Raw genomic sequence first — 13,935 nt, 5'->3', positions numbered from 1 at the left:
ACTCTGTACCTCTTTGGTGATGGCATACGAGGTTTATCGAAAGGCTTGTTTCCTGACACCGTACATACGTTGTTTGCCCTGTTAAGATTCAAAAACCTCTGTCATACTTAAGTAAAAGATAGCTTTATATAAATTGACCCTATAGTAAAAGTTGCTCATGACAAAAATACTGATAGGTATTGAAGTAACTGTCCACAGTGGATTTAACAGGTAAAAAGATTTTATATTTATACTTTTAGACATTTCATCAGTTCATGCATTCCCTGAAAAAATAATCTCATGACTTTGGTGTTGCTATCACCATAATCTACCGTTTTACAGAACAAAAATGTTTACAAAAACATATATTAGCATCAGACCTCTGCAATTGAATTGATACACTATTGAATTAAAATTGATCAAAAATCCTTAAAAAAAACAAAAAAAAAACAAAAGACATAATTTAAAAAGAAAAAATCATACTAAGAATGCAGATACTAACCTGTTGTCAAAATTCCTGTCAATTTGATGCCCTTGACCTCTCCTTTAAAATGTAAAAACAGATATTAGTCTTTAGGATCAGAAGAACATATATTTCAAAGTCAAATTACATTTTTGTTTGTGAAAACATTGGCCTACATAGCTCTTACATGTTTTAAGATCGTCTCGGTTACATAGGTAACCCTCGTTCCCTGAAGGAGGGAGTGGAGACGTACGTCGGACAGACCGACGAATAGGAATCTCGCTAGAGAGGCCAATCTGCTTCGAGTGTAACTAAATGAGCCAATGCACATTGGCATGCAATCATATGCATCAGCTGCTCGCCTCGCAGCGCAGGTATTTAATGAGCAGCAGGTGCGTTGCATCTTCAGGTTTTCGCTGAGGAGCCAAACAGGTTAGGTGGCAGCATCAGCGGGGTACAGCGACTGTGGCGATGGGACGTACGTCTCCATTCCCTCCTTCAGGGAAGGAGGGTTACCTATGTAACTGAGATGTTCCCATTCAGTCAGTCACGTTCGACGTACGTCGGACAGACCGACGAATAGGAATCCCTACCAAAGTGCCACAGGAGCTGCCCCCTTCCAGCCCTCTGTTGCAAGCCACCTGAACCCCCTTGCCTAAGGACGGTGGGACAAAGCTAACACAGAGAGTGTCGAACACTGCAGTTCCCCAAAAACCCATACAGTGAGACTATTGGATAACACTGGGAAAGCGTACCCTTTCACTGGGAAAGGAACGCTGCGGAAGCCACATCCTTCCCCGAAGTACATATGGACTAACCCCGTAGGGCTGTATTACATATGGAAGTACTGGCGTGACTCCAACCTGATGAGAGGTGGGTACTCCCAGAGGGAAGACACGAGCTTTGTTTAGGAGCAGCCATGGAACTAGACATATGGGATCCCTGTAGGGTCACACATATGGTACCCAGCCTAAACTCGGTTCTCAAGGATACAACGGAGTATAGGCCTGGCGCCAGACGCTCCGCCACGTCGGCTGCGGAAGGGAGATCGGAGGACTCAACAGGGTCTGCCTTGTAGGGACTCTCTGGAGTAATAAGCGCATGTAAGCGTAGCAAGCCGACACTAAGCCGGGGCCTCTCCGTGCTTCTGACCTGAGGTGAGAACACGGGAGGAGACTGGCTCGACACGAAGGCTATAGAATCTAGCGAAGCCCAGCCCGCAGCTCTACAAATGTCTGTCAGCGAGGCGCCACGAGCCAGCGGCCAGGAGGATGCAACACCTCTCGTAGAGTGAGCACGCAACCTGAGCGGGCAGGGCATGCCTTGTGCTTGGTAAGCCAAGGCGATGGCGTCCACTATCTAGTGGGCCACCCTCTGCTTGGAGACAGCCTTTCCCTTCTGCTGGCCTCCATAACAGACAAAGAGCTAGTCTGAGGTCCTGAAGCTTTGAGTTCTGTCTATGTACAGTCGCAAGGCACGAACTAGACAGAGCAAAGCCAGGGCTGGGTCTGCCTCCTCCAGGGGCAGCGCTTACAGGCTCACTACCTGGTCTCTGAAGGGAGTGGTAGGAACCTTGGGCACATAGCCAGGCCGGGGTCTCAGTACCACGTGGCTGTCGCCCGGCCCGAACTCTAGGCATGATTCGTCGACCGAAAATGCCTGCAGGTCCCCTACCCTCTTGATGGCCAATGCAACCAGTAGCAAAGTCTTCATAGACAGAATCTTTAAGTCTGCTGATTACAAGGGCTCAAAGGGAGCATTCTGGAGAGCTCGAAGCACCACAGCAAGGTCCCAAGAGGGTATGGAGGGGGGTCAAGGAGGATTTAATCGTCTCGCCCCCCTAAGGAACCTGATGACGCAGGGACGCAGCTCGGGAGGCTCTCTTAGTGAGGCGGCCCGTAGCGGGGTCTGAGTGTGTTGAGCAACACTTACCTGGTTCCAAGGTCGGGCAGGGGGCGCAGGAGAGGCTTTGGCCGCCTTCTCGAACTGCACGCTGCTGCCCTCTGGTGAAGGAAGAGGGGGATGAGAGTGGAGAGGTTCTTGCCCTCCCACTGCTCTCCGAGCCCTCTTCAGACCCGGAGATGAAGGAAACTGCTCGTTTTTTGAAAATTGGGTGGAACAGAAACAAAATGAAACAAAGGATTTACCACCCGGCCCTCCTCCAGGGGAAGGAGTGGTGCAGTCACCATCTCCCGAAGAGCAGTCCCAGCCATCTCCGGGTCGCCCATCCTAGGGCCTCTTGCTCTTGGCTTTACCACCCTTCTTGGCGGGGACCTGGACGGGCTGGGCACCCCACTTGCGACTGGCTCCACGGCGCCGCTTGGATGGAGGCTGCTGCTGCGGCGCGGGAGCGGAGTCAGCCGCAGGGGGGCGCCCTCAGCGACGAGCAGGCTGAGGTGCTGCCAGCGGCGGATGGGTAGATGCAGCAGCTGACCGCCGCAGCAGGATGTGACTGATGGCCCCAGTCTGCTTCTGTACAGCCGAGAACTGCTGGGCGAAGTTCTCGATCGCGTCGCAGAAGAGGCCGGTCTGGGACACGGGGGAATTAAGGAACCTGACTTTGTCGGTATCCCTCATGTCGGCCAGACACAGCCAGAGATGGCGTTCCTGGACCACCAAAGTGGACATTGCACGACCCACTGACCGCGCCGTAACCTTTGTCGCACGAAGCGCGAGGTCCGTCGCAGCACAAAGTTCCTGGAGAACTTGTGTATCGTGACCACCCTCGTATAACCCTTCGCCGTACCGCCATCAAGGGTGGTGAGGGAGGAGGACCCACCGGAACGGTTTCAGGCAGTAAAAGGTACATGAAGAACTCACCACGTACCAGTGAGTTCTTCATGCACCTCCGGGAAGAAAGGACGTGGGTGAAAAGGGGAAGAAAGGGGTGGGTGGCTGAGAACCAGCACATGCCACCCCGAGATACCAATCATCCAACCTCGAGGGCTCGGGACACGGTGGAGTGTTCCACACGAGCCCGACCCTGGATACGGAAGGATACGGATGGTGCACACCTTTGAGATGGCCCACCGCGCTCCCCCGGGCAGCTCTACTGGCTGCGGAGTGCAGGAGTGAGGGTTCCTAGGGGGTTGGTTCCCCGAAGGAAGCGTGCTCACTGTAATCCTCAGATCACCAGTGCCGCTACCCGAAGCAACCCTCTGAGGAGTATTGGAATGAGGCAGCGGCACTGGGACTCTTTGCAGGAACTGGAGTCTCGATCGTAACTCCAAGATTGTCATCTTCCCACAATGGGGACTCATCCACGAATGCTGCCTCAGCGTGCTTTAAGCCCAGACACGTGATGCAGCGATCGTGACCATCCCTCGGTGCCAGGTAACGACCGCATTCAGAAACACACAAGTAGAATGTCATCGTTAAAAAGACGCAAGCTCTACTTGTGTAAGCTCTTTCAGGGACTTGCTCTTTAAAAGTGCTGAAGCACGCAGGGGAACGGCTGCGGCAACACAGACAGGGATTGTGTGCAGCCTGTCGTGTGCTCTCCTCTCTTTGAAGACGCTGCTCTTACCAGCTGTGAGAACAGCTATTCAGCGCTCAAAAGCGCACCGTTACTGTCTGTAAAAACAGCATTTTACAGCTGGGAACAGCTTTGCTCAAATAAAGCAAAAAAAAAAATAATCAAAAGAAAGAAAGGACTCGACCCGCTGCTATGCTGTCCGCCCGCACCGAAAAGAAAAGCAGTATGAAGAGCTGGACTCGTCTAGAAGACACTTGCTTGCAGAAACACAGACACATCTGTTCGGCTCCGAAGCGGAAAGCTGAAGATGCAACGCACCTGCTGCTCATTAAATACCCGCGCTGCGAGGCGAGCAGCTGATGCATATGATTGCATGCCAATGTGCATTGGCTCGTTTAGTTACACTCGAAGCAGATTGGCCTCTCTAGCGAGATTCCTATTCGTCGGACGTGACCGACTGAATGGGAACTATGGTTCCCTAACTAATTTAACTAACATAACTAGAAACACAGGGCGTTTCAAGGGCGTAACAGTCACTTAATTCATTCTAAGTTTATTATTTTACTAGAAGCAGATACTGGCCTCAAAAAGATGCCATATTGTAATATATATGCAATATAGTCTTTGCAATGACACAAGCAAACAGACTGTCCTTAGCAGACTGAAGAGGCAGTGTGTGGATACCTTGAAAATCTACTCCAAATAGACCTCCTAAATCAAAGAGTAACAGAAAAAATGCAAATGAGAAAATTTAATCTTGTCATATCTTCATTTACAGATTAATGTTTTACATGCCACCCACAACTGCACAGAAAGACAGTAAAGCATTAATTGATACAACCACAAACTGGTGAAATGGTAGTGAAACATTTCCATATTTAAAAATGAACATTGTGTTAGTGGCTTATGACCATACTGAAGATTCTGCCTCAACAACAGTGCTGAATATATATATAAAAAAAAAAAAAAATACTGTGGGGACTTTTTCAATACCTAAATATAAATGTAACACAACAGCTTCTGACTGTTTGAATTTGTCAAATTTAATGATAAATCATCTCATTCAATGATTTCCAAGAATTTTTTGAACACTGATCAGTTGATGGCAAAATAGAAGGCGGTTCCTCTGTGCAGTGCGCGCACCCATGGCCATACTTAGAAAGTATGTTTCAGTTTTCTGAAAAGATTAAATATTCGTTTCATTTTAAGTGTTTGCTTTGTTTGCCTAAAATGAACCATATCACAGCCTTCAAAAACTCGCCGTCCAACCTGCAGAATCATATTGAGGTGTCTAAACTTTTCTGGTGAAAGCTTGAAATGGAAATTGTCTGTGCTTTTAGAGCTAAAGATTCAGTATGAAGCAATGTTCATTTAGTTGATGAATAATTTTTGTCATAATTTTGATCACATTTTTTTCACTGACGAAAACGAGATGACAACTAAATAAAAAACAGATTTGAATGACAAACTCTGACAAAAATCTGAATATGAATAAAAATGAGACTAAAGAGAAGAGCAGACATGTGGATAGGTCTGAAAAGGGTGACGACACGAAAAAGAACTCAATTCAATCCGGGTTTCTGTGCGCACACAAAAAGCTGCCTCTCAGACACCAGAGCACAAGTACTGAATTTTAGTTGATTTAATCTAGTAAAATCTTATTATACTTAGTCAACTAAAACTAGACTAAAACTAAATGCCATTTTAGTCAAAAGACTATGACTAAAACTAAATCAAAACTTGCTGTCAAAATTAACACTGGTATGAAGTATGGTCAGTCAAATGATTTTTTTTTTTTTTTTTTTTATGGATTTGCCTGCCAAGTTGCATAGTCTTGTGGATACACCACTAACACATAGCTAAAGTTCGACAATGACGTTATTTAGCATGCAAAAACGTAGTTGGTCTAATAATGTTAACTGAAGTCCTTTCATAAATATGTATTAGCATAATTTTGTCAAATAAACACAATGTAGAAACCCTTCTTTTTTAGTATTATTTCGACTTTGATAAGAGCTTTGTAACTTGTAAACAAGTATATAAATGAGTTTGAGGTAGTTGTATGCTAGCACATCAGATGGAGCGTCACTGACTGGCTTAAACCATCATGATGATGGCAGCGTGCATACAACAACACAACAATAATAAAATAATGCATTTACTTTTTGATACTCAAGTACTTTAAAAGCAAGTACTTCTAAAAATCTGTCTTTACAACTGTCACTTGTAATGGAGTAATATTTGACCAGTAGTACTTTTACTTTTACTCAAGTAATGGAGTTGCATACTTTGCCCACCTCTGAAAATAACACATCAGCACCATATACAGTTTGACTCTTTGTCTGATCTCTTTCTCTTTTTATAACATAAAAATAATTTATTAATATTTTTTTCAGAGTAACAAGTGTATCCAAGACCCAAATAATATATATTGCCTACCTGCTATCAGTTGAGTAAGGTCACACAGATGCTGAGTTTATATATATATATTTTTTTAGGTGACTTCCCTTATTGTAACTAGACCCATTATTTACTATCAATACCCAAAAACGTCCACTGCATACCATATATACCATATTTGTTAATATGCATAATGAATATTTGACAAATTATATGACAGTACTGATCTCTACAGAGAAACAGGAAGAAAATACATTTGTGAGAAAAGTACAACATTGCATCTGAACAGGCTTAACAGATTAATCTAAAATTATTAATACATAAACTTTTATCCATTTATTGTCCTAGTATAAAGTATGGATTACAGATAGTATCCAGTCCCACAACTTTAATTCCTGCTGTCTCTATTCATAAAAAAACAACTCTATACCATAATTAAAATGCAAATCAAATGACAGATTGAGTAAATTTCCATTAGAGGATTTGTTTTGTCTTGGCTTGTTGCAGAAGAGCGCATTAGAAGCTGTTGTGTACTTGCCTCTGCTCTCTGCCACCTGGACCACCGCTGCTTTCACCTGAACGAAACCTGGCACACACACACACACACACACACACACACACAGAAAGTCAAGGATTTGATTCAGTTCATGTTCTTTCATAACTGATGGAGGTTGATGAATTATTCAATGCAGATGTTAATAAAAATATATTCAAAAGTATAGTAATTACCTGCGAGAAATCCTTGATAGTTGACTCCATCCTCTAAAAAAACATTTAACCCTTGAGATTATCATAGTAAAACAATTATGATGACTTTTTTACCTTCAATTACATTGTTTACTTATGGGTTCTTATTGTTACATTTTTCATTAATAATACAGTTACTAATTAGAAAATGTAGATTGGAAACAGATCTATGTGGTTTCATCAGCAGGAAGCATCTTTAAACCCAATGTAATTCCCCTCTCCACCCCAGTCAGATAAGACATACATTTTGATCTCTCTTTATTTCTTTTTTTAACAGAAAAAGAAGAAAGACAAAATATAAAATGTCATGGACGAATATTAACGGAGTAGTCGAATATTTTGTAGAGGGGGGAGATTTGGAGCCAAATTAAAGGGGGGTAAATGGGGAGTTAAAGAGTTAAAGCAAGCTCTACACATAACTACACACACACACACACACACACATATATATCTTATACCTAATAAAGGTTTAACAAAGGCCTTCTGAAGCAAAGCGATGTATTTGTGTAAGAAAAATATCCATATTTAAAACTTTATAAACTGTAATCTCTAGCTTCCGCTAACTGTTGTACATGTGTTCACGAGAGAGTGGCGTCCCAGCTTATGACGCAGGACATAAGCGCAGTGTGTGCTCCGGTGAGAATATGCTAGTCTCCTGAGAACCAAGTTGTGTACAGCAAAGGAAATCCACGTGAAGAAGCGAATTGTTTGAGCTATACAAAGCTAAGTCTTAAAATAGTGAATTTGTGTGAATATCAGGTTGCTTCAACAAAACTAAAGTCTTAAGATTACGTGTGCCGACATCAAAGGGAGATGCACCATTTAACATTTCACAAATTCCCTGTAAAGGATCCTCAGTGATCCAGCAGTGACTGTATGATTTTGAGATCCATCTTTTCACACTGAGGACAATTGAGGGACTCAAACACAACTATTAAAAAAGGTTCAAACATTCACTGATGCTCCAGAAGGAAACACATTGCATTAAGAGCCAGGGGGTGAAAACTTTTTGAATTTGAAGATCAAGGTAAATTGTAGGGATGTCCCCGACTACGGATTTACATAGTCGAATCAGATTCGAAACAGATTGCCCATAGTCGACTGATAGTCAAATCATATATGTGTGAGCTTGAAAAACTGCAGTCCACTAGAACTCTTTCCGCGCTCAAGGCCAAAGGAGTATAGGCTACTTTGAAAGGCTTGCGCACTCAACCGTGCACGCGATGGAGCGGGACGGTGAAAATGAAGTAAGGCCTTAAGACAACTTTTATTTTCTCTCACACACAGCACAAAGAAACAACTTTCTGAGAAAGTGACCAAACTGTCAAGTGATAGACAAAACTGACAATGACTTTTTATCTTTTTTAAACTGAAATGAAAGGCAATGTGGATAAACATTCATAGCCATGATGTACAGAACACCACACAAAGATATAGAAGAAAATAAATTCTGGATTAATAAACCTAAAAATATATATATAAATAACTGCAGAAAGGCCAAACTACAGATAGGTACGCATTTCACACGTCGGCAAATCGAATTGATCGGCTAAATTGCCCGTGCGAGCAAGCTTTAACTCTACAGCGCAACATCGATGCACCGAAAAACATTCAAATTAATTTACAGAATTGAATTAGAACAGAATATAGCGTTCTAATAAATAAAAATAATAATAAAAAAAATGATATAGTCATAATCAATCACAAGTGCAAAATGCCTAAAGTGCATTGCCAAAAGTATTGGGACACCCCTCCAAATCATGTAACCTTTTGACGCGTACGATCACACCGGTGTGATTAGAACGTTCAGTGCCTCACGTGATCAACTGCCAAATTCAAATGTGCGTGCGCGCTTTGGCTAGCGCTAAACCAGAGACGGACGCGCGCAGCGCTTTTCATATATTATGCCGTGTTTTCAACCAAATAATGTTTATTTTAGGTTTCAGACATTTAAATACACATGAGTACTAACAAAACAATATATTTAGAGTCTGTAAAATACACAATGATGTTTATAGAAGCGGAAATAACAACCCTTTCCATTATAATTAGACGCCACGTTTTATTCATATCAGATACACATTGTGAAAGTAACTTTAAAGCTTACTCTATTCTTCCCCAGTTCACCGACTCACTTAGTTTCATGTATTTCGGGAAAAGTGGATAAATTCACGTGTTGTAAATCCAACAGATCCTCTGTGCGGCGCAAACTAACATGGCGGCGCCCGTCGCGCATATGGCTCATCTAACATGATCGTGTTTAAACAGCAAAACACATCCACTTGCACATATTTGGCAATCGGAATATTATATATTGTATGCTATAGTTAACAAATTTGTGAATATTTTGAATAAAAAAGGAAAAATTAAATGAAAGCAGATCATCAGTTATACAGCGCTGCGGTGTGTCACGTAACAAGCAATGACGCGTCACCATGGAAACCATAAAGTGATACGTTCTAACGGTCTCCTTAAAAAGAATATTTTAAACTTACGTGCGAAAGGGTTAATTCAGGTGTTCCAATCACCTCCATGGCTACAGGTGTATAAAATCAAGCACCTAGGCATGCAGACTGCTTCTACAAACATTTGTGAAAGAATGGGTCACTCTCAGGAGCTCAGTGATTTCAAGCGTGGTACCGTGATGTGGTAACGCGATTCCGTATTCTTCAAAAAGCTTATGCTGTATGTCCTACGCCTTCCCTATTCAACTTACGTAACGAACGTGGCGCCAGTTCCATTTTTTCCGTAAATTGAATAGGGAAGGCGTAGGACATTTAGCGTAAGCTTTTTTGAAGAATACAGAATAGCGTTCTGGTGGAAGCACTTGTGATGCGATCATTTGTGCCTATAAAGCATATACATTTTGATTTTTTTCCGAAAATGACCGATCGTTTCGCTAGATAAGACCCTTATTCCTCGTCTGGTATCGTTTAAAGCCCTTTGAAGCTGCACTAAAACTGTAATTTTGACCTTCAACCGTTTGGAGACCATTGAAGTCCACTATAAGGAGAATAATCCTGGAATGTTTTCATTAAAAACCTTAATTTCTTTTCGACTTAAGACAGAAGGGCATGGACATCTTGGATGACATGGGGGTGAGTAAATTATCAGGAAATTTTTATTTGAAAGTGAACTATTCCTTTAATAGCATTATCATAATAGGCTGTATTAACTTATTGGGAGAAAACCGGTAGGTCTATGTAAAATCAGATATCGAGCACCCCCATATCTTGTCTCATAACACCTCTGTGAAGATTTGACTGTGAGATTGGTAGTCGAATCAGGCTCCTCCTATCGGAGCATCGAATCGTCAACTATTAAGGGACACCCCTAATATATATATACACAATTGCAAGAAAAAGTATGTAAACCACTTGCAGAATCTGTGAAAATGTGAAAAATTTTAACAAAATAAGAGAGATCATACAAAATGCACGTTATTTTTATTTAGCACTGTCCTGAGTAAGATATTTTACATAAAAGATGTTTACATATAATTCACAAGACAAAAAATAGCTGAATTTATTAAAATAACCCTGTTCAAAAGTTTGTGAACCATTGATTATTAATACTGTGCGTCATTACCTGGATGATCCATAACTGTTTTTTTTTTTGTTTTTTTTGTTTTGTGATGGTTGTTCATAAGTCCCTTGTTTGTCCTGTGCAGTTATGTATGTATGTATGTATATATATAGTTAAAAGTTTGTTTTATCAGCTTTTTAGAGTACACTGTAAATAACTCAAAGTTCACAGACACTGCAACTCAAAGCCACAAATTTTATTTTTATAAAATAAAATTTAATTTTTTATACAAATTATAAATCAGAATGAGGCACTATAATGTTAGAACTGCTGTTAATACTCACCCATTTCTGGATTGGAGATCTGCAATGCGCTTCCTGTGAAAGATTTGGGTGATTTAAAACAAAATATTACTGAAAGATATCAGAATGTTGTAATGCAGTGTTTCTGTAATGATGGGTCAACAGAATGGGGATCCATTTGCAGCTTTTATTAAGAATAGTATATACACAGGTAAGGGCAGAGGCAGAGACGTAAACGGGGACAGGCAATGGTCGAGGCAGGCGGCAGACAAACGGTACCAGGAAGCAGGCAGAGATCAGGGCAGGCGGCAAACAAACACAGTCCAGTAAACAGGCAAGGATCAAGGCAGGCAGCAGAGAGTCACAAGAGATAAACAGTCCAATTGGCAACAGAACAACAATCCACAGAAACCGCTTAGAAATGATCACCGGGGCAAATCAAGACTTCGCAGTGTGTGTGTGTGTGTGTGCGTGCTGCTTAAATAGTGTGAGTGTGATGTGGTGCAGGTGTGTGTGCAATCAGTCCCAGGAATGAGGGCCTATGGGAAATGTAGTCTGAATGATGGTCTCAATATTCCGGTGAAGGCTCCCTCCGGTGGTGCGGGGGAGGAAGTGCGGGAGCCTCACTTGTGACAGTTTCTCAACTCCATTCCTCAGGATGGAGAATGTTTTAAATGTCTCACTAATTAAAACACCTGATTCAACTCATCAGCTTCTTAGTGTGTTAAAGAGGGAGACATCTAAATCATTCTGGCAGGAAGGTCCTGAGGACTGGAGTTGAGTAACACTGTCATAATGCATTCTCAAATGCTCACACACTGTATAAATGCAGTGTTTTAAAAGAATAAGAAAAAGTCCTCCACCGATGTGTACATGAAGAATATTTTATGGGTGCATAGATTCAGTTTAAAAAACATTAAAAAATAGAAAAAAATAAAAAAAAACACACACACCAAACAAATTCCAAAGTTCAAGATCCATTGAAAATTGGTAATAAAGTGACAACAGAATACCAAAGAGCACTAACAAAAAAGTGAGTGTGCGCAAAAAGAAAAGAAAAATGTTTCAGTTCATCTTGGACTATATTCAGTGCTTAAATCTTAACAAAATTAGACAACTGCTTCTGTTGTCACTTAATATGAGAATAAGTAAAATACTACTTTTCAGTGGATCTTGAACTTTTAATTTGTTTGGTGTGCAGTTTCCTTTTTGTGTGTGTGTGTGTTTTAAAAGAAACCAATTATACATCAAATATGTAATTTACCCAAATTTTAAATTTACTCAATATAAGGAATTTACCCAAATATTAAATATTTTCAGTGATGCATTCCTTAATATTACTCATCGATATTTATTTTAAAATCATATGCAGACTCACTTATATCTCTTGACAACGAAGAAACACAGTAATCCAACCAAAAGAGCAGCTCCAAGACCAGAGATGGTTGGTATGACGACGTGGCTGAGAGTTGCTTGTTCTGGTAAAAAAAAAAAAAAAAAAAAAAAAACGTAAAATTTAAAATAACTTAAAATACTTAAAATTATCACTTATAACGATATATAAATATAAGAGTTTTATTGTTATACCTTTCACAAAGATACGCTGTGTGGCTTGCATTTCACCCTTGACAATCCCGTGGTACTTGACAGTGCATGTGATAGAGCTGTGATCATCCTCTTTTGTTGGGGTGAAGGTAAGGAGAGATTCTGCCTCCCACATTCCATGACCAATGTCCTTATAGCTCATGGTGGGATCTCCAGAGTGGCTCCAGCTGAGAGTGGGCTGATGGGACGGACAGGTGTGCCGGACAGAGCATTTTAAGATTGTGGGTTGACCCTCTTGCACAGCCATCTCAGCCTGCAGCTCAGGTTTTGATGCTTGCTCTATATACATATTTTAAATGACAAAACATATTTCCCATAGTAAATAAAGGCAAAATTTAGCTTATTTACTAATTATTTAGTCACAAAAACATCATTTGGACTCTTTCCATTTTTTAGTTTGCTTTCTTATTTTGTATCCTATTTTGTAGTTAACAGCTCAAAAGCACACTTACCAATCATCTTAATTGTCACACAGTTATGCACAAAGGAGTATTTGTCTGTTTTTGATGTCTCTAATTCCACCCTGAAACAATACTGGCCGTTGTCATGGTTTTTGACTTCATCAATCTCCAAGGAGCAGTTTGAATCACCCAGTGACCCAATCAGTTTCGTACGACCCTTGAAATTGTCTAGAACCCTTGTTTGATCATTGTGATAGATGAAATGCTCCCTGTTGTTCTTCATGTGCCACATGCCTTTAATACGACTGGAGGGCTGTTTTTGACCAGGGTATTTGAATGAACAGGGCAACACGACACAAGATGAGACCAGAGCCTCCATTTCAGACTCTACCTTCACCTTCCAAACATCACCAAACACGACAGCACAAATAACTGCAAAATAATAATAATAATGATAATAATAATAATAATAATACAATCAGTGAAAGTTAAACTTGAAAGTACACACATTTTTAATAGAAATGTTTTTTTAAAATAATCTTTAAAAAAATATATATATATTTATATAATTCATATTATATAATTTATATATTCATATTATTCATATTAGTTGGGGACACTTGATATTCAACAATGTTTTTGATCTGCCTGCATTGACACCATTGTATGCGAACTGAACTGAGCTGGACAATCACTGTTTACTCCAGTGCTGATATATAGATAAATTAACTAAATTAATAACTATTGATTTTTACAACGGAATGAATCAATACTGAATTCATTTAAGCTGGTCAATGACACTGTTTTCTTTAAGAGCTATAAGATTTAGATTTAAAATTATATACCAGTTATCACTGTAAAGCTGCTTTGACACAATCTGCATTTTAAAAAGCGCTATGTAATTTTGTTTTTTTTCTTTTTCTCGGAAATAATGCTTTATAATCATACCGTGAAGCCAGCAGAGAAGAACTCGTGCCCGTACACCCATGCTGGACTGCACTCTAGAAACTGAAGAGGCAAAAACATATTGATTATTTT

At 40.7% G+C, this 13,935-nt stretch overlaps 2 protein-coding genes across 4 annotated transcripts in view; both read right to left on the bottom strand.

Moving 5' to 3' along the window:
- Positions 1-13,935, bottom strand: part of LOC127496295 (sialic acid-binding Ig-like lectin 14) — a 36,165-nt gene that overhangs the window by 6,900 nt on the left and 15,330 nt on the right. Inside the window, exons 5-11 of one of the 3 annotated variants that reach the window (XM_051864153.1) lie at positions 12,270-12,369; positions 10,934-10,966; positions 7,047-7,079; positions 6,856-6,903; positions 4,602-4,628; positions 482-523; positions 10-78 (exon numbers count right to left, since the gene is read on the bottom strand). In XM_051864153.1, the coding sequence (XP_051720113.1) occupies positions 10-78; positions 482-523; positions 4,602-4,628; positions 6,856-6,903; positions 7,047-7,079; positions 10,934-10,966; positions 12,270-12,369 (352 nt within the window). Of the gene's footprint in view, positions 1-2; positions 79-481; positions 524-4,601; positions 4,629-6,855; positions 6,904-7,046; positions 7,080-10,933; positions 10,967-12,269; positions 12,370-13,935 lie in introns of all 3 variants that reach the window. The other 2 variants (XM_051864155.1, XM_051864154.1) reach the window with 2 other exon arrangements.
- The window catches only part of LOC127496305 (sialic acid-binding Ig-like lectin 14), a 139,998-nt gene that overhangs the window by 110,959 nt on the left and 15,104 nt on the right, over positions 1-13,935 (bottom strand). The window lies entirely within an intron of this gene.

Source organism: Ctenopharyngodon idella, chromosome 15 (assembly GCF_019924925.1).
Source record: "Ctenopharyngodon idella isolate HZGC_01 chromosome 15, HZGC01, whole genome shotgun sequence".
Taxonomy (NCBI): Eukaryota; Metazoa; Chordata; class Actinopteri; order Cypriniformes; family Xenocyprididae; genus Ctenopharyngodon; species Ctenopharyngodon idella.
Note: the sequence above shows the minus strand (reverse complement) of the source record. Positions and strands in the feature narration are given on the sequence as shown.